The following is a 24,135-nucleotide window of genomic DNA, read 5'->3' as shown; positions in this document are numbered from 1 at the left end:
CTGTAAGTTAATGCATGCCTAGATTAATATTCATAAAATCAAAAATCCAGTACCTAATATTTAAGCATATTATAATCAAAAACTAAATAAAATAAACCAGGAACAAAAAACTTGTCGAGAATAGATTAAGACCAGCCGTTTAGCAAAATTAAATATAAAAGTCAGGGACGGCTTTGGAAAATTTAATCAGGTGGAAGATAAATTAAATTAAAGTAGGTAGGTAGTGTTTTTTTCTGAACGGATAGGGTGGAAGACACTGCCTGACGCCAACTTTAAACAAAATAAGGTTACGGGTATAATCCCACTCGAATGAACAATAAAAGGAGCAAACCGGAGCATGATAATTCGTTTGACAAAGAGGAAGCATTTAAGAAAAGTAAGTCAACAATAAGAACACCACCCCAAAAAGACGATAAGGAAAAGCAAGAAATGGATGAAATAAAGAACATATTAGCAGAACTGAAGCAGGAGATTAAAACAGAAATAAATAACTTAAAAACAGAAATGAAGGAAGAAAATAAGAAGACCAGAAGTGATATAAAAGAACTAAAAGAAGAAATAAAACAAAATAATGAAGAAATAAATATTATAAAACTAGAAATCCAAAAAATGAAAAATGAATGGACTAAGGAAAGACAAGATTTGATAGAAGAAAATGAATTGTTTAAAAAAGAAAATAAAAAGATAACAGAAGATATAAAAGAACTCCAACGAACAATAGAAATAATGGACAAAGACAAAAGGAAAAATAATTTAATTATTAGTGGGTTAGAAATTGATATTGACGATTCAGCAACACTGAAAGAAAGAGCAACAAATATGATTGGAAAACATTTAGGTGTAAATATTAATATTAAAAGAGCATGTAAGATTGGAATAAGAACATGCTTAATAGAACTAGGAAACGAAACAGAAAAAACAGCCATTCTACGAAATAGGAACAAACTAAAGAATGTTGAACCCAAGAAAATATGGATAACAGAGGACCTTACAAAAAAAGAGAGAGAAAAAATGAAATCTCTAAGAGACAAAGCAAGGGAAATTAGAGATAAAGGAAAAACAGTGAAAATTGGGTACAACAAAATTACAGTGGATGGTAAGGAATGGAGATGGAACTACAATGAGGAAAAGGTAGTGGAGGTAGCGAGTCCAAAAAACTAGCAGAGCGACAGAGAAGAGACGAAGTAGATGCCAGACAAGGATCAGAAAACAAGGAAATTACGAATACACTGGACAATGAAAATAAAAGTATAGACTCGATTAGTGATAAGATTAGGTTTAGGAGTTCAAATGTTAAACATAATAATAGAAATAGGATGGGTGGTGGAAATATTGGTAGTATAGGTAGTATAAATAGTAGTAGTAGTAGTAGTAGTAATAACAATAATGGAAAATCAAATACTAGTTTTGTAAATGAAGAATCAGAACAAATAGGAATAGCAACATGGAACGTGACCTCTCTAAATGGAAAGGAAATAGAAATAACTGAAGAAATGGAAAAAATGGGTATCCAAATAATGGGAATAAGTGAAACAAAAAAGGTAGGAGGAGGGCACATAAATCTAAATGAGGAATATAGTCTTTATTATTCAGGAGTACCGCAGGGACAAAGAGCAAAGGAAGGAGTTGGTATAATAGTAAATAAGAGACTAGAACCAAGAATAACACACTATGAAACATTATCATCTAGAATTATAACAATGCAAATGGACCTAAAAGACAAAATAGGATTCATACAATTATATGGACCAACTGAAGGCAGAGATGAAGAAACGATGACAGAATTCTACAATGAACTCCAAAGAGCACTAGACAAATTAAGAGAATCGAGAGAGAAAATCATAATTTTAGGAGATTGGAATTCAAGAGTGGGCAAGGATGTCAACAAAGGATTAGGATGCATTGGAAAATACGGAGAGGAATGTTTGAACAGGAATGGTGTCAAAATGCTAGATTTCTGCCAAGCAAATGACCTACTAATAGGAAACACATTTACAAACCAAAACATCGAAGACAAATATACGTTCGTGGCGGAAGAGAGAAGAGCGAAAAGTTTGATAGATTACATAGTTTATACGATAAACCTAGAAGATAAAATACATAACGTCTTAACTGAAAAGGAACCGGAACTAGCTACAGAGCACAGGATGGTTACTGCAAAACTCGAGGATGAAAAAATAAAGGAGGTGGAAAGAAAAGATTACCAAAGAGTAAAAGTAAATAAGCTCAAATTAGAACAGGTGCGAGAACATTACAAAAAAGAAACAAATAGAAGATTAAGACAACTAGAAAACCAAAAAGAGGCATGGACACTGGAAGAAAGATGGAACGCCTTCAAAGTAGTCATAAAGTCTACAGCAACAGAAATATGTGGAATCAGAAAACATAACAAACTCCATAAAAGAACGAGATGGTGGAACAATGAAGTTAAAACAGCAGTGAAGAAAAAGAAAATAGCATGGAAAAAATACATTGAGACCGAACTGGAAGAAGATAAAGAAGAATACAAAAGGCTGAGAGGATTAGCGAAAAACACCATAAAACAAGTAAAAACAAAAACGTGGGAAGAGTTTGGAGAAGAATTACAACAAAACTATGTAACAAATAATAGAAGCTTCTGGACAACAATCAGACATATGAAGAAAGGAAAACATAAAGAAATAACAGCCGTAAGGGATACAACAAACCAAATCCAAACAACTCCAGAACAAATAGCTAAAGTATGGAAAGAATACTATGAAAACAAATTTAGAAATGCAATAATAGATGATAGAAATGAAACATATCAAGATAACGAGAACAAAGAATTAGAGCAAATAAATAGAGAAGAAGTAATATTGGAAGTATCAAACGTAAAAATAGGTAAAGCTGGAGGGGATGATGACATAGACCCGGAAATGGTCAAGTACATGGGAGAAGAAGGGATAAACTGGTTGTTGAAAATATACAAAGAGGCATGGGAAAAGCAGCAAATCCCAAAAGACTGGCAAAGTAACCTTATAGTGCCAATATACAAAAAGGGAGAACACGTCAACTGCGAAAATTATAGAGCAATATGTTTATCATCGGTATGTTTTAAAATATACACGAAAATAGTAGAGAAGAGGCTAAGACAAGAGGTAGAAAAAGAACTGGGAGAAGAACAAGCAGCGTTTAGACCAGAAAGACAGACAAACGATAACATTTACATCATTAGAAATATAATAGAAAGAAGTATTGACTCGGGGGGAAAGCTCATTCTAGCATTCATAGATCTAAGGGCAGCATTCGACTCTATAGAAAGACAAATTATATGAAAATGCTTGCAGAACATGAAAGTACCAAGTACACTGATAAAAATAATTGAAAATATATACGGAGTAGTAAAAGGACGTGTACAGATAGCAGGAGAAAGATCTGAAGAATTCAATTGGGAAAGAGGTATCAAGCAAGGAGACAGTCTTAGTCCGCTACTATTCATAATAGTCATGAATGAATTGACTAGAAATACTGGAGAAAGAACGAACCAAATACAGACAACAATAGGATACCAAAGATTACAGCCAATAAAAATAGAAGCCCTATTGTATGCGGATGACATAGTCCTTATAGCAGATTCCGTGACAAAAATGCAAAAACTCATAAATATATGGACAGAAGAAATAGAGAAATTAAAAATGGAAATAAACATCGAGAAAAGTAAAATAATGGTCATCGGCGAAAAGGAAGAAAATGAAGTAATTATAAAATGCAAAAATACTCAACTGGAAATAGTTACAGCATATGATTATCTTGGAAGTATTATTACCAATGATGGGAAAATAGACCTCGAAATAACAAACAGAACTAAAAAATCAAATAAACTGTACTCACTAGCGCCAATTCTGAGGAAAAAAGAATTGTCCCACGAAACAAAAATTAAAATATATAATACGATTGTGATACCGACGATACTGTATACAAGCGAAAATTGGACTTTACAGAAAAAGCATAATAGTAGGATAAATGCAATTGAGATGAGACATTTACGTGCTATAGCCGGAAAGACCAAATGGGATAGAATAAGAAATGAGACAATAAGAGGGATAACTAAACAGGAACCAATAATGAATAAAATAATAAAGAGGCAATTAAACTGGTATGGACATCTGATGAGAATGAAACCTAGTAGACTAGCAAGGAAAATTCACGAAACAAGGAATATTACAAAAAAGAAAAAAGGCAGGCCGAAGAAAAAATGGATACAGCAAATAGTAGAAGCAGGAAAAATCAAACAGAAAACGCTAGAAGAAATGAAACTAATAGCACAGGACCGAAAAGAATGGAAGAGATGGGTGAATATGTAGCTAAATTAAACCCAAATCCGACACCTGAAAGGGTATAAGGAAGGGGAGAAAGAAAGAAAGAAAGAAATACCTAGAATCGGATTAAAGCGTAACGAGGAAATATATATCGAGATGCATGTAATATAATTAGGGCTGGATGGATAAAATGGAAAGAAGAGAGTGGAACATTGTGTGACAAAAAATTCCAATGAAGCTGAAGGGAAAATACTATAAAACAGCCATAAGACCGGCTATGATGTATGAAAATGCGGAATGGGACGTTTCATCGCCGCCGTTTCGATGCCGCCGGTTCATCGCCAGTCCATTTCATCGGCGTCATATCTCGCATTTCCTAGAATTCCTAATTAATACTAAAAATAAATAATAATTGTAACTGTCGAAAATTCGGAAATATATCAGATAGCGATTAATTGACTGGCGATGAATCGGCCGGCATCGGCATCGAATTGGCGGCATCGAAACGGCGGCGATGAAACGTCCTAGGCCCATGAAAATGAATGTGGGCAGTAAAAAAACAAAGAGGAACAGCGAATGCATGCGGCGCAAATGAGAATGCTTAGATGGATGAGTGGAGTAACAAAAAAGGATGAAATTAGAAATGAGTGGGGAAGTCTAGGGATGGGACAAATTGATACCAAAATGAGGAAGCATAGGTTAAGATGATTTGGTCATGTTCAACGTCGAAACTTTAATCAAATCACCCAATACGAAAAATTGCTGAACTGCGAGTTCCTGAAAGAAGCAGAAGAGAAAGCCAGCCCAAAGAAGATCTGGGGGCAGACGCTTAGGCAGGACATGTCGGTAAAGGGATCGATGTTGATATGACCCAAGATACAAACTTATGGAGAACTATAATTACGGAAGCCGACTCCGCATAGGGCATAGGGATAATGGCAAAGATAATGATGATGATGGTGACTCAAATTTCTCAAATTACGGTATCTGAGGAATAGTGAATCAGAGAAAAAAAAGTATCTATTTGAACGATTTTTGTAGGCACCTGGCACCTGCATGATGTTTAACAGTTATAACTAGGAAACACATATCCTACTTTTTCGCTAGATACGAATTACCTACCTCAGACTTAAATGTCAATTTTAACTGGACTATGGATTATATTTCAAAATTATATATGCTACGGTAGTTATTTTCAAACTGATAGTTTTGCCTCATTCGAAGAGTATTATAAATTACCGGATTAATTTTTCAAACGTATAATTTTATGATGTAATGGTTTAATTATACCAATTTTCTTTTTATAATAGACTAGTTAATGGCACATTCCTGATCGTTAATTCTTTCAGAGATAGAGTGTATTAATGATTACACCTCATAATTAGTTTTTGTTAATAGAAGAATTTTTTTCGAATGTGTTATTGGGAATAAATCACAATAAAATAAAAAATAAACCCGTTGGTTGAAGTTACACCTGGCAGATCTTTTTCATAATAACGTATGTCCCTAAAGTTTTCGGAAATAATAAATTAATATGTATTTTGTAGTTGTAAATTACGTTTATTTTATTAAATAAATACAGGAAATTAAGTTTACATATTTAAGGTTTATAATGTATTTTTATAGAACAGAAAGAGGTCCGTGATCTTGGATGTCACGTAAATTTGGTCTTGCATGTGTAATAAGCCTTTGGACTGTTTCTAAATCGATGTCATGAAATTGTTGCAAAATTCTTCGCCTTAGCTGATCTTCATTTTGGGCTTTTCAGACATTATTATACACTATTCGACTCAAAACAGCCCAAAACTCTTCTAAAGGCATCGCCTGAGGCACATTTGGAGGGTTGTCACGTTTGGGAATAAAATTTATATTTTGAGCAGTTAACCAATCTGTCGTTCCCCTGGCGTAATGGCATGACGCTAGGTCGGGCCAAAATATGATTTCATCATTAAGCTGATGAGTATTTATAAATTGAACAAGCTTTTTAAGACACCTGTCAACGTAAATGTCAGCCTTGAGAGCTTTACCAGAGAACAACGACCACAGCTTTACCGCGAACACACCCAACAAACGGCTGCGAAACACCAGCTTCTGAGATGGCACACCATAACAAAATTTTATAAATTTCACTTTCTCTTGAACCTAACTTCGTCCGGTGCATCTTGTACATTGCGTGTATAAAATCCGTCGTTGCCCTTCATTTCAGAATTGGATAAAGTAATAGTTATTTATGAAACAGTTCGTAAAGTATGCTTTTTGCGAACGCACGCGATGTTTAGAGCACGAGCGACAGCGGGGCGAGTGCTATACATCGCTTTAGTTCGCAAAAAGTACTTCACGCACAGTATCATACAATATCTTAACTGATTATCTACGATAAATAAATAAAAAAACTGTAACTCTTCGTCACTGGAATTCACTTCTATTCTACAATTTTTAGAACTTTGACATTTAAAAATTCTAACTTCTTTCAAACCACAAAACTGTCAAAACTTTTGTTGTAATTTATTGCTCATTATGTCATCACCATGACAACGCGAAAGTTAAGGATATTTGATTACATGAAAGTGTGCCAAAAAACAGTGCGAAAAAGTAAATCCCATTTAAAATATACTCAGTGACATTAGAAGTGTTACACCCAGCAGGAATCATTTCTTGAACTTAATTTTTTGGCAGCACAATGACTATATTTAAAGCATGCTATGATAACAATATCAATGTTTTATCTTTTATAGTTTTTGTAAAAATAAAGTTTTATCTTTAAATTTTTTTGTGAGAAGACCCCTTTATGAAGACCGGTTGGTACATAAATGTTTAGTTTTTATTCCTCAGTCTAATTGTATCCAGTGCAAGAATATCTCTAATTTTAGCGATTTTGACAGGGGCAGAATTACTGCCTATAGAGATATGGGTTTGTCGTATGACGAGATTGGTCGTCGTGTTAATTGTACGGCAATGACAGTTATGCGAGTGTGTCGTGTGTGGACAAACGAAGGTAGAGGAACACGAAGAAGACCAACTGGTCAACCGAGGTGTACCACAGGGTGTCAAGATGGGCGCTTTAGACTCCTGGCTCTGCGAGACCGTTTTGCTACTACGCGTCAAATCGCTGATCAATGGTTTGGAGTAGAAGGTAGACTTGTTACTATACGTACCCTATACCGTAGCATTCGAGCCTTTGGACTGTTTTCTTTCCTCCCACGACGAGTGCTTCCTTTGACTGCGGACCAATGTCATCAACGTTGGAATTGGTGCAGAGAACGGCAGCATTGGGTGGCAGAATGGCATAATGCAGCATTCAGCGATGAATCGCGATTTGTTTAGGTATGCATGTGGTACCGTAAGATGATAAGACGCCGGTCGCGATGGAGAGTGACGAGATATCGGGTTTGCTGTTGAGAGGCATATATACAGGACAGTTGGAGTAATGGTTTGGGGGGTTATTGCCTATGGTAGCGGATCACCACTTTTGTTTATTCGAGGTAGTATGACAGATCCGTGTTAAGTTGATGACATCTTACAAACCACTTTACTGCCTTATCTAGACGGCCGTCGAAACGCCTTTTTTCAGGAAGACAACGCGCATCCCCATATTGCTCGTCGAAATATGGACTTTTTCCAAGAAGCTGGCGTTAATTTTTTGCTGTGGCTACCCCGTTCAGTGGGTTTAAATCCTATCGAACATGTGTGGGATGTGATGGGGAGGAGACTGTCCACTTTGCAACATCCTCCACAGACTCTGGCACAGTTAATCCATGAAATTCAAGTTGCTTGGAACGAGGTGCCTCAAACAGACATAGATCATCTCATTTTGTCAATGCCTAGACGTATACAGGAGTGTTTTCAGCTAGGGGGTCGCCCAACACATTATTAACTTTTTATTGATTACATGTCAATAAAAATTCTTGCCAATGTTATCGTTTCATTCTTGATGAAAATGTACCATGTAGCCAAAAAATTAAGTTCCAGAAATGATTCCTTCTGGATGTAACGCTCAGTAGCGGATCCAGGGGTGGGGCACGGGGGCACGTGCCCCCCCCCCCCCAGACGGATCAAAAATACACTAGATAGAATAGATTTTATCGGGGTATATTCCAGATTCCTTGAGTTTGTACCCTATGTGCCCCCCTCTAATCGATTTTCTGGATCCGCCCCTGGTAACGCTTATAATGTCACTGAGTATACATTGTTACATCACGCACACTTTAAACCCTTCACGCACTGCTATCTATAATGACAGTTTTCACAAACTAAAATCTTATATAGAATATGACATAGAGTAGATAAAATACTTTTCATCATCCATAATGAGAATTTTACCAGGAAAATGAATACGTATCAATGCACGGCAACATCTAGGAATTTTTTCTAACTAGGATGGTGTGTACTTAGGAGCTTTTTTATCTTTTATATCGTTTTAAATTATTTCTAGAAATTGTTTCATTCGTGAAACACTATATCTTCGTCCAACATTTCGCAAAGACTTTCCTAATTGGTTTTCCATACTCTGAATTAATCTCTGTTCCCGAGCAGGAGTTAAAACTCTTAGTCTTCCACTTTTGGGCAAATTAAGGCATTAGCATGGTATACCATTTTCGCATTCATTAGGTTTGTTCCAACTCGATACAAAACTGTTCTTGAATCGTTACGCGCATGCGCAATCACGAATAATTATGTGCAGTAACATATTTTTCGTTACTGCGCATACTCGTAAGCGTTCAAGAACGGTTTTGTATCGAGTTGGAACAAACCTTTTAATTGGCTGGTAAATCTTTGAAACAGAAATTTTTGAGCACTCAAAATCCTTACAATATCGCCTTTTGGTACATGTTCAACTAAACGATAAATACTTTGACGAATATCAAGTTTGTACATCTTAACGAACCGTATTTTTCAAAACTGACATTGTTTATATCGTTTAAGTTGTTTACTAACTTTGGTTTCCAATGGCAACTTGATCCAATGCTTCCTGCTAATAATGCTTTTAAATCTATAATTTTCCAAAAACTTTAGGGACATACGTTATAATCTCTATTTTCCATATTATTTAAACAATAAATATTGGTATCTGAGTTCATCAATATCTTTATTCCTCCTTAGAGAAAAAAATATTGGAAATATGAAACCCTCAGAAATTATAAATACTCTGGGCGTATTAGCAAAATACAAGGAAAAGTTATTTACCAGCAATTTTATTGCTGGAATCGAATCTTATGATTGTATATATTAATAATATATGTATGCGAAATCTGCAGATAGTGTGCTACTTTTTTTATAAACAAAAGGCGCCCAAAAATCGTGTTTTTTTCAATTTTTGCACTATAACTCCAAAGATTTTAACTTTACACCAAAAACACCCAACTAAAAATTCACCGTAATTAAATTCTGCATAGAGACGTGTTTTTCCCGATTTACCGACGAAAATTTTCCCCGGAAAATGCGGGACAAAATCTTTAATTTTCAACTAAAATTTTAGATAAGCAATTGTTTATCAATAAATAACTTGGTAATATAAAAGCTCTTTTCGTATAGATTATAATTCCAGAAGCCGATGGAAATTGAATTGAAAAGTTTAGCAACAATTGAATTGTTAATTCAAAATTTACGGTCGCTATAATAACCACAATAATTATGATACATAAGAATAACTATGATTTTTGTATAAAAACACTGTGCCTATCTAATGTACTTTACAGAATTGAAATTGGACTATTTTAAATATGGCCTCAGAAATATTTTAAAATTATAAACAATTTTTTGGCGTATAAACAAATAGAATATCTCGGGAAATATTAAATTAAATTAAATCATGAAAACGGTATTGAAAAAAAACGACAGGGCGCTTCTTTTAAAAGAAAAAACGTTTAATTTTAATGAGTGGTTCCTGAGATACAACCGATCAAAGTTGACCACCATTTACAGCAAAGATATAAACAATAGGATCATAATTTTCGAACCATCACCTTTTTATTTCAGTCCTCTTTCTCCACACCAATTTTCATATCTTTAAAATACTCATAACATATATTATTATAATAAAAACTATCGATATTACGAGTGAAAATTACCAAAAATAACAAAATTCCAATCAAAATATGCTTGGAGAAAATGTAATCTCAAAGTTCAAAATCGGTATACGTTAAAAAAATGCATTTTCTCGGCTTCCCATTGAGCAATTTTCTTCATTCTTTTTTTGTTCCCAAGTGACTCGAGCCATCTAACTAACAAATAGCAAACTTGCTTTCGTTTTATGATAATAGATTAATTTATTTATAAGAAAAGAAAACTACATATTTTTTCCAGTTGTAGACTTATTTTAGATAAACTTACTACAAGTGTACCTTTTAACGTTAAAAACACAAATACATATTCTCATTTGAAAGCTGTATAATTATTTAAACAATCTTTATTTAAACAAATTAAAATTTTTTGTTGTAATAGATTACTTTATTATAACAAATCAAAAGCAAGTTTGATATTTAATAATGCGTTAGTTAGATGGCTCTACTCGAGTTACTTGGGAACAAAAAAAGAATGAAGAAAATTGCTCCATGGGAAGTCGAGTAAATGCATTTTTTTAACGTATACCGATTTTGAACTTTGAGATTACATTTTCTCCAACCTAATTTTTGATTGGAATTTTTCTATTTTTGGACATTTTCACTCGTAATATCGATAGTTTTTATTATAATAATATATGTTATGAGTATTTTAAAGATATGAAAATTGATGCGGAGAAAGAGGACTGAAATAAAAAGGTGATGGTTGGAAAATTATGATCCTATTGTTTATATCTTTGCCGTAAATGCCGGTCAACTTTGACCAGTTGTATCTCAGGAACCACTCATCACAATTAAACCTTTTTTCTTTTAAAAGAAGCGTCCTGCCGCTTTTTTTCCAATACCGTTTTCATGATTTAATTTAATTTAATATTTCCCGAGATATTCTATTTGTTTATAAGCCAAAAAATTGTTTATAATTTTAAAATATTCCTGAGGCCGCTTAAATAGTTCAATTTCAATTCTGTAAAGTACATTAAATAGGTACAGTGTCTTTTTATACAAAAATCATAGTGTTGTTCTGAAGCTATTTTCTTGTGGCATTTTTACAATTTTAACTATTTGTAATGGGAAATAAGCCACAATATTATTAAAAAATGGTACTACTAGTAGTAGTATTTTGTATTTTGACAACGGCACCCGATTTGGGCGTCGAAACGTTAATAAAAATCATTTTTTAATAATATTGTGAAAAATAGTTTAAAACTATATACGTACAGCACTGATTACTTTTCTAAAGAAACAAATTCGTATTTTATTTTTGGTGCACATCTGACCTTGCTGTAAAATTTTATAGGGAAATAGTCGTCGATTGAATTTTCTGGTCACGTTCAAGGCGGAAATTATTTTTTCAAAGTCTTAAGTGGAAAATTACGTTTCAAACAACCGAAGGCCTTTCATTCCTTTACTTTAAATTTGTTGGAGTTGGAGAGTTGGAGCTACGAGAGCAAGTTGAAAAGTTCTGGAGTTTATTCTGTATTTATTTATTTGTCGTATTACTGTTCGACAACTGTATGGACATAAAATTACATTTACCCTATAAAAATCAAACTTGATGTAAATATGAAAACCGACTGCAAGGTTAGATGTATAATTTATAGTCTCTGGCTTGGCAAGCAGAAGAAACTTGGGGGCTACCTGCTAGTCCATAGGCGTAACCAGGGGGTGGTTTTGGGGGGTTATAACCCCCCTTTTGGATCTACTTTGAGCTCTATACGCTGAACACCATTATTATTCCATACACCCCAAGACCTTCAAGTAGATGTAACCCCCCCCCCGCTCTTAGGATCATCCTGGTTACACCTCGGCTGCTAGTGATTGTTGTACACATTGTAATTCTTTGGACTCATCTTAGTCCCATTAGAGAATTGTTGTTGGTTTTGTCATTCGTGACCCATTTATCTTACATTAGGAGTATGTTGACACACTCTCGCCAAAACTATTCATAACTGTTCTGGAATATGCCTTTAAGATGCTCAACTGGGACAATAAAGGGATCAAAATAGATGGAGAAAAGTTAAATCATCTTCGTTTTGCAGATGACATAGTCCTTATAACTGATGACTTAGGAGAAGTAAAGAAAATGCTAAATGAGTTAGACGCTATCTGCTGGAAAATAGGCCTGAAAATGAACTTTTCTAAAACTAAATTTATGACTAATCTGATTCCTAGCGGACAGCTGATTATACGCGAACAAGAAGTAGAACTAGTGGAAAAGTACATTTACTTGGGTCATGAAATTAGAATTGGCAGAGATAACCAAACATGCGAAATAAAAAGAAGATTAACTCTTGCTTGGGCAGCCTACGGAGCTCTGAGAGACATATTTAAGAGCAGTATACCGATCGGTTTAAAAAGACAAGTGTTTGACCAATGTGTGCTACCGGTAATGACATATGGAGCAGAGTCACTGACTCTAACCAAGGCAACAGCGTCGAAAATGCGGGTTGCTCAAAGGCGCATGGAAAGATCCATGCTGGGCGTAACTCTACGGGATAAAATAAGAAATGAAGATCTCAGACAAACAACCGGTATCGCAGATGTTGTAGAACGTATCACCAGGCTCAAATGGAACTGGGCAGGACACGTCGCCAGGCTGAAAGATTCAAGATGGGCACGAAGGCTGATGGAGTGGAGACCAAGAGAAGATAAACGAAGTAGAGGAAGGCCGCCTACACGATGGACAGATGATATCAGGCGGATTAGTAAAAACTGGCAAAAATCAGCACAAAACCGTGAAGTGTGGAAACAATTGGGGGAGACCTATGCCAGCAGTGGACGTAAATTGGTTGGATGATGATGATGATGAGGAGTATGCTGGTGGTTTGTTAAAGTTTCGAGATTTTTGTTGGTGTCTGCAATATATTGTGTTTCAGTTGTAAAATTATGTGTGACGCTACCGTTTAGCTCAGGACTCCAGGCATTTACCAAAGCATTTACCAAAAATATGGAGGCTCATAAGGTAACTTTTAAACCCACAGAATTTCAAAATCAATAAATATACCGAAGGAGGAATTTAGATGGAATAAGCAAATTCTCTAAACTTGAATTGTACAGATCTAAATCAGGTGAGTAATGTAAAGTACGTTGCAGTGATGTCAGAGTAGAGGCTTACTTGGAAACAGATATAGCAAATACACAAGATAAAAATGACTACGTTAGCCAGGCACACTCATGGAACAATGTGGAGTTTAAGAACAGACATATTATGTACAGTAGGATAAATGAAAGAATACCCATGAACGAACGTATAAAACACGCTGTATTTTCCTGTCACCGTGTCAAACAAAAAATTGGCCAGCGCAAGTACATGTAATAATTATTATTACATGTACTTGCGCTGGGCAATTTTCTTTGCGACACGGTGACAGGAAAATACAGCGTGTTTTATATGTTCGTTCATGGGTATTCTTTCATTTTTCCGACTGTATTCTTTAAAACATTGTGGTAAAACGCATCAGTGGTATGGTGGCTTAAGTTGCAGCAAAAAGATGCCATCCTCAAACTAAGCAAGGTGTAAAGACATGCGTATCTTGAAATTACAGGAGCTCTAAGTGACACATCAACAGCAACTATTGAGGCCCTACTGGACCTCCCTCCGCTGCATATTATTATAAGGGGCAAGGCTGGATTGAGATATTATAGGCTGAGAAAACCGTTATAAACCTGAACAACTAGCAACGTAATTGATAAATCCATACCGTAACTTCATACATGAAATTGGGGATAAAAAAAATTTAATTATAAAAGAAACATCCATGTATTTCAAATGAAACGTAATTGGAAAAATTCAGTTATCCAATACTGAAGTTAGCTCGGGAAGTTGCTTCAGTCAATTTGAAGTTTTTAATAATTAGTTTCTAAGCTACCATCTCCTATTTGTTCCTCGTCTGAGTGAAATAAGAACCAAAACACTAACTGAACTATTAATTTTGAACAGAGGATTATAAATGGATAATATTAGTTGCCTGTCACCTCTTATAACATAATGACATAATTAATTAACCCACTTACCACGTGTGGGAGTCATATGTTGCCCTAAAGCCACATCCATAGGAATTTTATCCATCCTTTGGATTTTACGATGTTTACATTTATATGTGACTTAGTCTATTTTTAAAACGTTTCAACCTTTGATTTTTGGGTGGCTCACCATGTTCTTGTAACACTGATGATGCTCTTGTTACAGAGCGAAAACGTTTTGTTTCTATGTTTGTAGCCCTATAGGCGCTTTTTAAACTAATACAGTGGGTGATCATATTATTAGAGCCACCTAGTAAAATTCAATGTTTTAGAGCAGGGGTTCCCAAATTGTGGGGCGCGCCCCCCCTGGGGGGCGTCAGGACATATCAGGGGGGGGGGGGGGGCGCGAGACAAGTTGAACATTAAATTAAATTTAGTTATCCGCTTGTTAAATTGTGTCTGGTAACGCAGAGTAAGCAAAAGTTATCTCAAATACCTCTTTTTGACAACACTGTGAAACGCCGCATTGATGATATGACCGAAGACATACAAAACCAGGTAGTTTATGCAGTAAAATAATCGCCATTTTTTGATATTCAGCTAGACGAGAGTACTGACATAGCACAACGTTATCAGTTAATTGTTTATGTTTGGTATATTCAAAACGAAAGAATGAAAGACGAGCTACTCTTTTCTTCAGAGTTGGAGACTGGAGACCACGACAAAAGCTATTAATGTTAGATATGAAAGCAGTGTGAGAGTTTTTTGACAAACATGAACTCTCTTGGCAAAAACTGATCAGTTTATGTACAGATGGTTTTCGTTCAGGCTATTTGCAATTAGTAATAGAGAAAAATGTTGATGTGATTGGGATACATTGTTTTATACATCGACAAGCTTTGGCAGCAAAAACCCTTCCAAATGAACTTATGGCTGTCTTAAAGTTGTGTATTAAAGTAGTGAATTTTAACTATTTAGAATGGGAAATAAGCCACAATATTATTAAAAAATGATTTTTATTAACGTTTCGACGCCCAAATCGGGTGCCGTTGTCAAAATACAAAATACTATAAAATCATTTTTTAATAATATTGTGGCTTATTTCCCATTCTAAATAGTTAAAATTGTAAAAATGCCACAAGAAAATAGCTTCAGAACAACATAAAGTAGTGAAGTACATAAAAAACAGTGCGTTGAATACTCGACTGTTTAAAACTCTTTGTGAAGATTTAGAAAGTGTTCACAAAACACTGCTACCTCATACAGAAGTACGATGGCTCTCAAAAGTAAACATGTTGGCAAGATTATTTGACCTTTGAGATGAAGTAATTACCTTGGAACATCAAAAGCAATATGAGCTAAACATGGCTTTCAAAAAACATTGTACCCAAGTAATTGGGTAATGGCTTATTTGTCAGATATCTTTGACTCGTTGAACAGCCTCAACCTAAAGCTGCAGGGTAGAGACTCAAATATAGTAGTTACTCATTGTGATGAAGGCTTAGTTACTCAACTTTGGAGGCGTAAAATATCAGCAAACTCCTGAAATTATTCAAATTTCTCTAAAGTAGAGCCAATCTCAGAAGGAACACGCTTCAAGGACATTTGTGAAGGATCAAGTTTGAAAATCCAAATATCAAACCATTTGGAGAGCTTAATTAAAGAGTTCCAGAAATACTTCCCAAACACTTGTGACAATTTTATTTACAGAATGTCAACTGATCCATTCCATGTCAACATAGACTCCCTGCCTGAATCACTTCAAGAAGATGCTTTGCAAATAAATCCAAATGATTTTTTGCATGATTCGTCTGCCAAATACTTTGTTATAATTAATAATTATAATGGACAAACCTTCATTTTGGTTAAAATATTTCAAAGTGTATCTTAGTGTATCACGTGAAGCTCTTCATTTATATTTGCCTTTTTCAAGTAACTATTTGTGCGATTTTCAACACTTGTGGCAAAAAAACAAAGTATCGGAATGAACTTGATGTTGCTAATGACTTATGCTGTGCACTTACTAAAACTCGGCCACGAATAGGCATACTATAGTAAATAAAATGCAAGCACATCCTTCTCACTAACCAACCTAATATATTTTTCTTTTATTAATAATTTTTGTATTTTATGGAAACTGATATTGTTGTATCTTATGGCAGAATAAATAAGTGTTTTGTTTTCAAGCTAATACTTATTTGTTTTTGTTTTGTTCCTATTTAGGCCCATACAATTTATTGTAAAGGGGGGGCGGGGGGCGAGAAGCTTTCATTTCAACAAAAGGGGGCGTGGTACAAAAAAGTTTGGGAACCCCTGTTTTAGAGGAAGGGTATATAATTAAGCTGTATCATATATTAATGGATTTGTTTTCATTTGGCTGTCATGTTACACTTTATGAAAGTGCAATAAATAGTCTGACAATAGTGGCAACACGCATGTGTGGCAATGCGTGACTCAGATGCCATTGTTTGTCAGTGCTACCCAGCCTAGCTTACAACTCGTGTGCCTATTATTTTGTATTCTTGGTGTTTAGAGTTATAATGAACTTTGCGAGTTTCCATTGCTCTCTAGTGATATTCTGACAGGCCTTTACTATTTTCTGTGAATTTAGTAAAAATTGCGCGTTTGTTACACTAGTGGTACCAGAACATCATGGGAAATCCAAAGACATCTCACCAAGGAAAATAGCAGAAATAAATACTTTAATATTCAATACTAATCACTCCAACAGAAACATAGCATCCATTTGTAAAGTTTCAAAGGCTACGTGGACCGTATAAAGAAAAAACTTACATACCATTAATAAACAAAAGTAAAATTTTCTGAGGTTGCTCTAATAATATGATCACCCACTGTATACCTTTTACCAGGACAAAAATTTTTTATTAAATTTTAAGTGGAAAACTTTACTTAACTTTTTTTGGTTTTAGGACCTAATCTTCACAACCCAATAAGTCCCCATAACGCTCGAGTAACTGCAAATTTACCATACTTTCCTCCCCTACTATTTTTGTAAAAATTGTCATTTATTTCTGCTAGTTCTTGCAGGAATTGTGAGTTTTTAATGTATGTTGTTGTGTTATGTGCTAGATGTTTAATTATGTTCAAGAGGAACTTAGACAGTTTGCTGCAAGGTTGTACATACCTATTTAACAAATTTCTCTAGTTTTCTTTTGTTAATGATTTCCGGAGTGAAAGTCGAATCATTAAGTATTTTAGGTAAAATATGTCATTGTCATGATAACCTAACTGTGTCTAATTCCATTTAAATATACAGTTTTAGAACCCTATTGCTATTCACTTTCTCAGCAGCGCAGACCGTTTAAGTTCAAGCTTTCATCCCTAATCCAAAATAGTTGCAAATTCGTGAAACGTACTATATACCGAGGTTTTACTATACTTCAAGATGAGTTGATCAGTAGTGATGTTGATTATAGTTACTTTCGAGTATTCGTTACAAATTGTTACTTTTGTAAAAAGTAATCATTTACAGTATTCGTTACTTTGATTACTATGATTACTTTTGTTTCTTTTGTATTTGAGTACCGGTAATCATATCGAGAATCGTATTTCTCCATAGGTATTTTGTATTAAGTAATCATTTTACAGTATTCGTTACTTTGATTACTATGATTACTTTTGTTACTTTTGTATTTGAGTACCGGTAATCATAATATCTAGAATCGTATTTCTCAGTAGGTAGCTATTTTGTATAGGTATTCCGATATAACAACGACCTTCGCCGATCTGTTTAAGGGATAAAAATGATTTGATTACCATGATTACTTTTGTTACTTTTGTATTTGACTACCGGTAATCATATCGAGAATCGTATTTCTCAGTAGGTAGGTTTGTATAGGTATTCCGATATAACAACGACGTTCACCAATTTTTTTAAGGGATAAAAATGATTTGATTACTATTACTTTTGTTACTTTTGCATTTGAGTACCAGTAATCATATCAAGAATCGTATTTCTCAGTAGTTAGGTATTTTGTATAGGTATTCCGATATAATAACGACCTTCACGAAGTACGAAGTAATCAGAGTTATCAAAGTAATCAAAGTAGATACAATAGTCGTTACTCGCTCTGTTACGATTGGTATGAAGTAATCAGAGTAATCAAAGTAATCAAAGTAGATATAATATTCGTTACTCGCTCTGATACGATTGCTACGAAATAACGAAGTAATCGGAGTAATCAAAGTAATCAAAGTAGATACAATAGTCGTTACTCGCTCTAATACGATTGGTATGAAGTAACGAAGTAATCAGAGTAATCAAAGTAGATACAATAGTCCTTACTAGCTCTGATACTATTGGTACGAAGTAACGAAGTAGTCAGAGTAATCAAAGTAACGATTTGCCTCTCTGTATAGTAATCGTTACTTTCAGTATTCGTAAGTAAAGAGTACTTTGTAACGAATAGTTACTTTTTCAACATCACTATTGATCAGTCCACCGCCAATATCTAACAGACAACATCTCCCGATGGAGTAAAGACTCATCGCGTATCGAATATCGATTCATTAGTATAAAGCTTACCTGATCTAGATGCAGTGCGTTGATTTGTAATTTCCTAGCGTACGATTTCGACCAGTCTATTGGAAGAATGTTACCGAAGTTTCCTGTCAACGTCCACCACATTCTGTAACAAAAAAATGGGTTCAAGTACGACGAATGATATGAATATATATTATGTTCTAAGTGCTTTCACTTTCAAATTTAAATATCATTTAAAATCAAATCACTGTTTAATAGGTCTATTTTTATTTACATCACATAAAATAATGAGAATGTTTTTATTAAAAATGTTTTGTTTGTAGTCTAATTGTTTGGGAAATTTGAAGAAAGAGAATCTTTAGATAAATTATTCTTTGTAAATGGTTTGGCTTGGAAAAATACACAACCAAGTTTCTCGGATATACAATGGAAAAGCGAAATGTTTTGGGTTTAACACTAAAAAAGAAATTTTTGAAGTTATACTTCTTTAGGCGCGATTGAGGGTGAAATTTTATTAATCTGCGCGCATGCGCACACAGACAGTATGGAGTTCGTTACTAAATGTTTTAATTTATGTATGTATCAGTCCAGAAAAGGTGTGGAAATAATATATTAGTGTTTTTAAATATATTTTTCTACAAACGTGTTAAAAATGCAATTTATAGCACTCCATAGGAGCGCTAAAAATGCTACTTTAAAGCACCAGTGCTTTAAAATTTTTAAGGCACTGCAGTTAAAAGTGAATTGTCAAATTGTGAAACGTCAAAATATTTATATTTCATTTATTAACATTAATATTAATAATACAACTTGCGTAATTTGAAAAAGGTGGTTTAAAAGGTTTTTTAAAATTTAATTTAAACTGTATTATTGCATTTTTAACACGTTTGTAGAAAAAAACTATTAAAATTTGTTAGAATATACAAAAATAAAAGTAGATTCTGATGTTATTCTATAGTTGTTATGATTTGCGTATTGACAGTATAGGCAGTTTTGATGTAATGTCAAGAAAAATATAAAAATAGAATGTCAGTCAAGTTCAAGTAAAAGTCTTTGTAGGTATTGTCCTGTAATTGAGAATGAATAAATTATAATTGTTGATATATAAGACGTTTGTAGAAAAAATATTGTATGATATACGTGTTAAAAAGTACATTTTTAAGGCACTCATGTGAATTGCAGAATGAGCGAAGCGAATCTTTCACATACGTGCCTTAAAATTGTGCTTTTAACATTTATATCATAAATAACTATTATAATTTTTGTGTATTTGAACTTGTCTTCCTCGGGAATAAGATAATAAGTAATGTTTAAAGTATTTTATAATCAACTTAGTCTGTTTGTCACTATGTCTGAGAAATCTTGTAGCCCGGATAAAGAAAAGGGTATAGCTCAGTGGTAGAGCGTTGGACTGGAGATCAAGAGGTCCCCGGTTCGAATCCTGGTGTTTTCTAATCTTTTTTTAATTTTTGGTATTGTTTTAATAAAAATTTTTGGAAAGTAGTAAGTAAAAATTAATTTAATCTTTAAATAAAATACAAATAAACTGTCCGAAACTATATTTATTTCATTGAAATCATATTTAGAAGTATAACTTCTTACATGCGTACAAAGTACACACACATTTTTTTTTATTTAAAAAATGTTTTATGTCTCAGACAGTAAAACAAACAACTGTTTCAAGAAGACGCAGGGGCAGTGAGCATCAACAGATAATGCTGGTATATTTGACTAGACCAGTGATTCCCAAAGTGGTTTATATCGACCCCCCAGGGGTCGATGAGACCTGCAAGGGGGTGTATGAAATGAAAATAGGGGTCAATGGCAAGAAATTTAAAAAAATACAAACATAATATTATTAATATAATAATTAAGATCAGTCTGAAACTGCGTCTAACTCCCAGAGCACAGACGTAGCCGTTATACACAAATATTTTTAGCCATTTTCGCCAAAGTAGGGTATACTTCTTCCATCGTTTTATACCATTTCAGTTCTTTCCCTTTAACGTTTTGCTTCTCCGAATATTATTTTGCTTCACTGATGGAAGTCGCTTACGTTGACTTAAAGATTTTAGCAACAAAACTCTGCCATATTAGACCAGGACGCATCTGTAAAAATATTAGTACATTTGGACGTTGAGAGGTGACTCAAATTTTTTTGCAGAAATTGCTTGAAAATAACTCAGATAATAATATTTGAGTTATCCTCCCTCTCAAAAAGGTCCGGAACATTGTTTAAATAATCAAAATGTCAAAAAATGAAGGAAAAATTCGATTTTTTTCTTCGTTTTTTGATTATAACTTTAAAAGTATTCATTTCCAAGAAAAGTTGTACTGACATAAAAGTTGCGTAATTAAATTTTCTACACTATATAATTGGTTAAAAATTTAGAAAATAGTCACCCCTGTTGCAAAATGGCAATAATTTCGAAAAAAAAAACATACAAAAACAAGTATTGGCATTTTACGTTTTTCAACCATTTATGCTACACATAGGACCTTCATATTTCACCCAAAAAAACTTTATGATACATTAAAACAACACTGTAAATTTCATTAAGATCGGTTCAATAGATTTTGCAAAATAAATTCTACAATCCAGCTTTCGCAAAAAAAATTCATTTTTTCAAAATGTTACAGGACTGAAAATAAAGCAGACAACAAGTTGAATTTTTTCTTTTGATTATTCTTTGAATTTTTAATTATTATATTTAAGAATTTTTCTTTGAATTAATAAACATTAATTTATTGGTGCTACTCGCAGGACAGCGGATAGTTTGCTCTGATTGGGCATTCCAATGACCTTTGAAAATGATTGATACATTTTAATTTTTATTACATTTCGATATAAATAAATAAATTTGTTTATTGCAAAATAAAAACACATACTCTATCATTCGAAATAACACTTTTTTTAGCACATACTTTCTTTGTTCATATATTTTAACTTAGAGAATAAAAGTTTATTATTTTTAAACATATGCAATTGTTTAAACAATATTTCACAAACAATAATAAAATTAGTTTGATTTTTGTGGAATTAAAATATTAAAATACAACAAAATATAGAGTAAGAAAATAATATATTAGATAAAGATTGGAAGAAATTTTGGTGGAAATCAACTTGTGTGAATCGAACACCGCTGTCCTGAGCGTAGCACCAAAAATTAATGTTTATTTAAAAAATTTCCTGACGCCGTGGTAATTAATCGATTTTAATTTTGCAAATTGCAAATGAAACGTACAGTACACTTCTATATGCAAAAAAAATTCAACTTGCTATCTGCTTTATTTTCAGTCCTGAAACATTTAAAAAAATGAATTTTTTGCGAAAGCTGGATTGCAAAATTTATTTTGCAAAATCTATTAAACCGATTTTAATGAAATTTACAGTGTTGTTTTACTATATCATAAAGTTTTTCTTGGTAAAATATGAAGGTCCTAAGTGTAGCATAAATGTTTGAATAACGTAAAATGCAAATACTTGTTTTTGTATGATTTTTTTCGCCATTATTGCTATTTTGCAACAAGGGTAATAGGTCTGGATCCCGCGTATGAAAAAAAAGTTGATTAATAGCAAGCTGAAAATTTGTTAATAGCTTAAGGGTGTCTATTCGGATAAACTTTGATATATGGGAACACTGGAACAGGGTCAGTTTTAATTGTGGAACAGGTTAAAAATTTGGAACGGTCAGACCACGAAAACGGCACATTTATTTTGTCCGACAGAATAGACTTAAACTCTCCGAACAGAGATTAAACTCTCATGCAAAAATCACACTGCTATTTATCACCTGTCATAATTGCTGTCACTTGACATATTCTACATGTTCCACTCATTAATACGCCCATTTTGGTGATAAATAGCAGTCTGATTTTTGTATTGAGTGTTTAATCTCTGTTCGGAGGGTTTAAGTCTATTCTGTCGGACAAAATAAATGTGCCGTTTTCGTGGTCTGACCGTTCCAAATTTTTAACCTGTTCCACAATTAAAACTTCCCCTGTTCCAGTGTTTCCATACATCAAAGTGTATCGGACTAGACACCCTTAAGCTACTATCAAATTTTCAGCTTGCTATTAATCAACTTTTTTTTCATACGCGGGATCCAGACCTATGACTATTTCTTAAATTTTTAACCAATTCTATATTGTAGGAAATTTAATTACGCAACTTTTATGTCAGTACAGCTTTTCTCAGAAATAAATAGTTTTAAAGTTATAATCAAAAAACCAATAAAAAAAATCGAATTTTTCCTTCATATTTTGACATTTTGATTATTTAAACAATGTTCCGGACCATTTTGAGTGGGAGGATAACTCAAATATTATTATTTGAGTTATTTTCAAGAAATTTCTGCAAAAAAATTTGAGTCACCTCTCAACGTCCATCTCAAAACAGATGCTCCCTGGACTATATGGAATCTTCCGACTAGTGCAACTGTAGTAGAATCAAGAGCGACTACTAACATTCTGAATCCTTCATTTCCCACAATTGAAAAGGCTTGTAAATCTTGTATCATCATATTCAACACTATTTCATTTAGTAGCATTTTTATCCGCGAATTTTGCGGACGTACCCTTACGCGAATTTTTCGGACTTACCGAAAAAAGTGGATAATTTAGTTTGAATCGGACTTTTTCGAACAGTTGTTTTGCCGACTTTAGTGGACAAATTACAATTTACTAGAAAGTCCAACAGTTTTGGCACTGACTTTTAAAATATTTGAAGCAACTGAACACTCACTCGCTTCAAATTGAACAGATGACTGGTGCTGCTCAACAGCCTCCGCACTTGTTAAGACTTGTTCATTAAAAGCAGCATAAACGTTTCGTTTTCAAATATTTTTGTAAATTACGGGTATTCCCACCTTTGTAAGATAAAACTAACATTTTTACATATATCATACTTTCACTTATCTTGATGATGAAGACGATGTTTCGATCTATATCCAACATAGAAAAAACACCTGAAATCCGTGACTTTTCAAAATCGGCCCATTTTTTTAAATATTTTAATATCATCATTTTATTGATTATTTAACATTTTATGTTGACAATGACATGTTTGATGGAATTAAGCCACAATTGGTTGTAATGATAATTGCATTTGTGTTAGTTTCTGACGTTTCAACTTCCAATCCGGCAATCGTTCTCAAAACAGGAAAAATTAACTGATGTTGGATTTCCATATAAATATCACCTTAGGTTAATATAAAAATGTAATTATCGGGGGTAATTACACATCAATAATAATAATAATTATCGATAATTTTGCTTGAAAGCGTATTGTCTAAAAATTACTACTATAAATTCGCAATCAAGATGCAGT

General features: G+C 33.6%; 1 protein-coding gene across 1 annotated transcript in view; it reads right to left on the bottom strand.

Moving 5' to 3' along the window:
* LOC114331347 (fasciculation and elongation protein zeta-2) overlaps positions 1-24,135 on the bottom strand; it is a 173,642-nt gene that overhangs the window by 64,530 nt on the left and 84,977 nt on the right. Inside the window, exon 2 of the mRNA XM_028280890.2 lies at positions 18,849-18,951. Within this exon, the coding sequence (XP_028136691.1) occupies positions 18,849-18,951 (103 nt within the window). The remainder of the gene's footprint in view (positions 1-18,848; positions 18,952-24,135) is intronic.

This window comes from Diabrotica virgifera, chromosome 1 (assembly GCF_917563875.1).
Source record: "Diabrotica virgifera virgifera chromosome 1, PGI_DIABVI_V3a".
Lineage (NCBI taxonomy): Eukaryota > Metazoa > Arthropoda > Insecta > Coleoptera > Chrysomelidae > Diabrotica > Diabrotica virgifera.
This window is presented reverse-complemented; position numbering and strand designations above follow the sequence as displayed.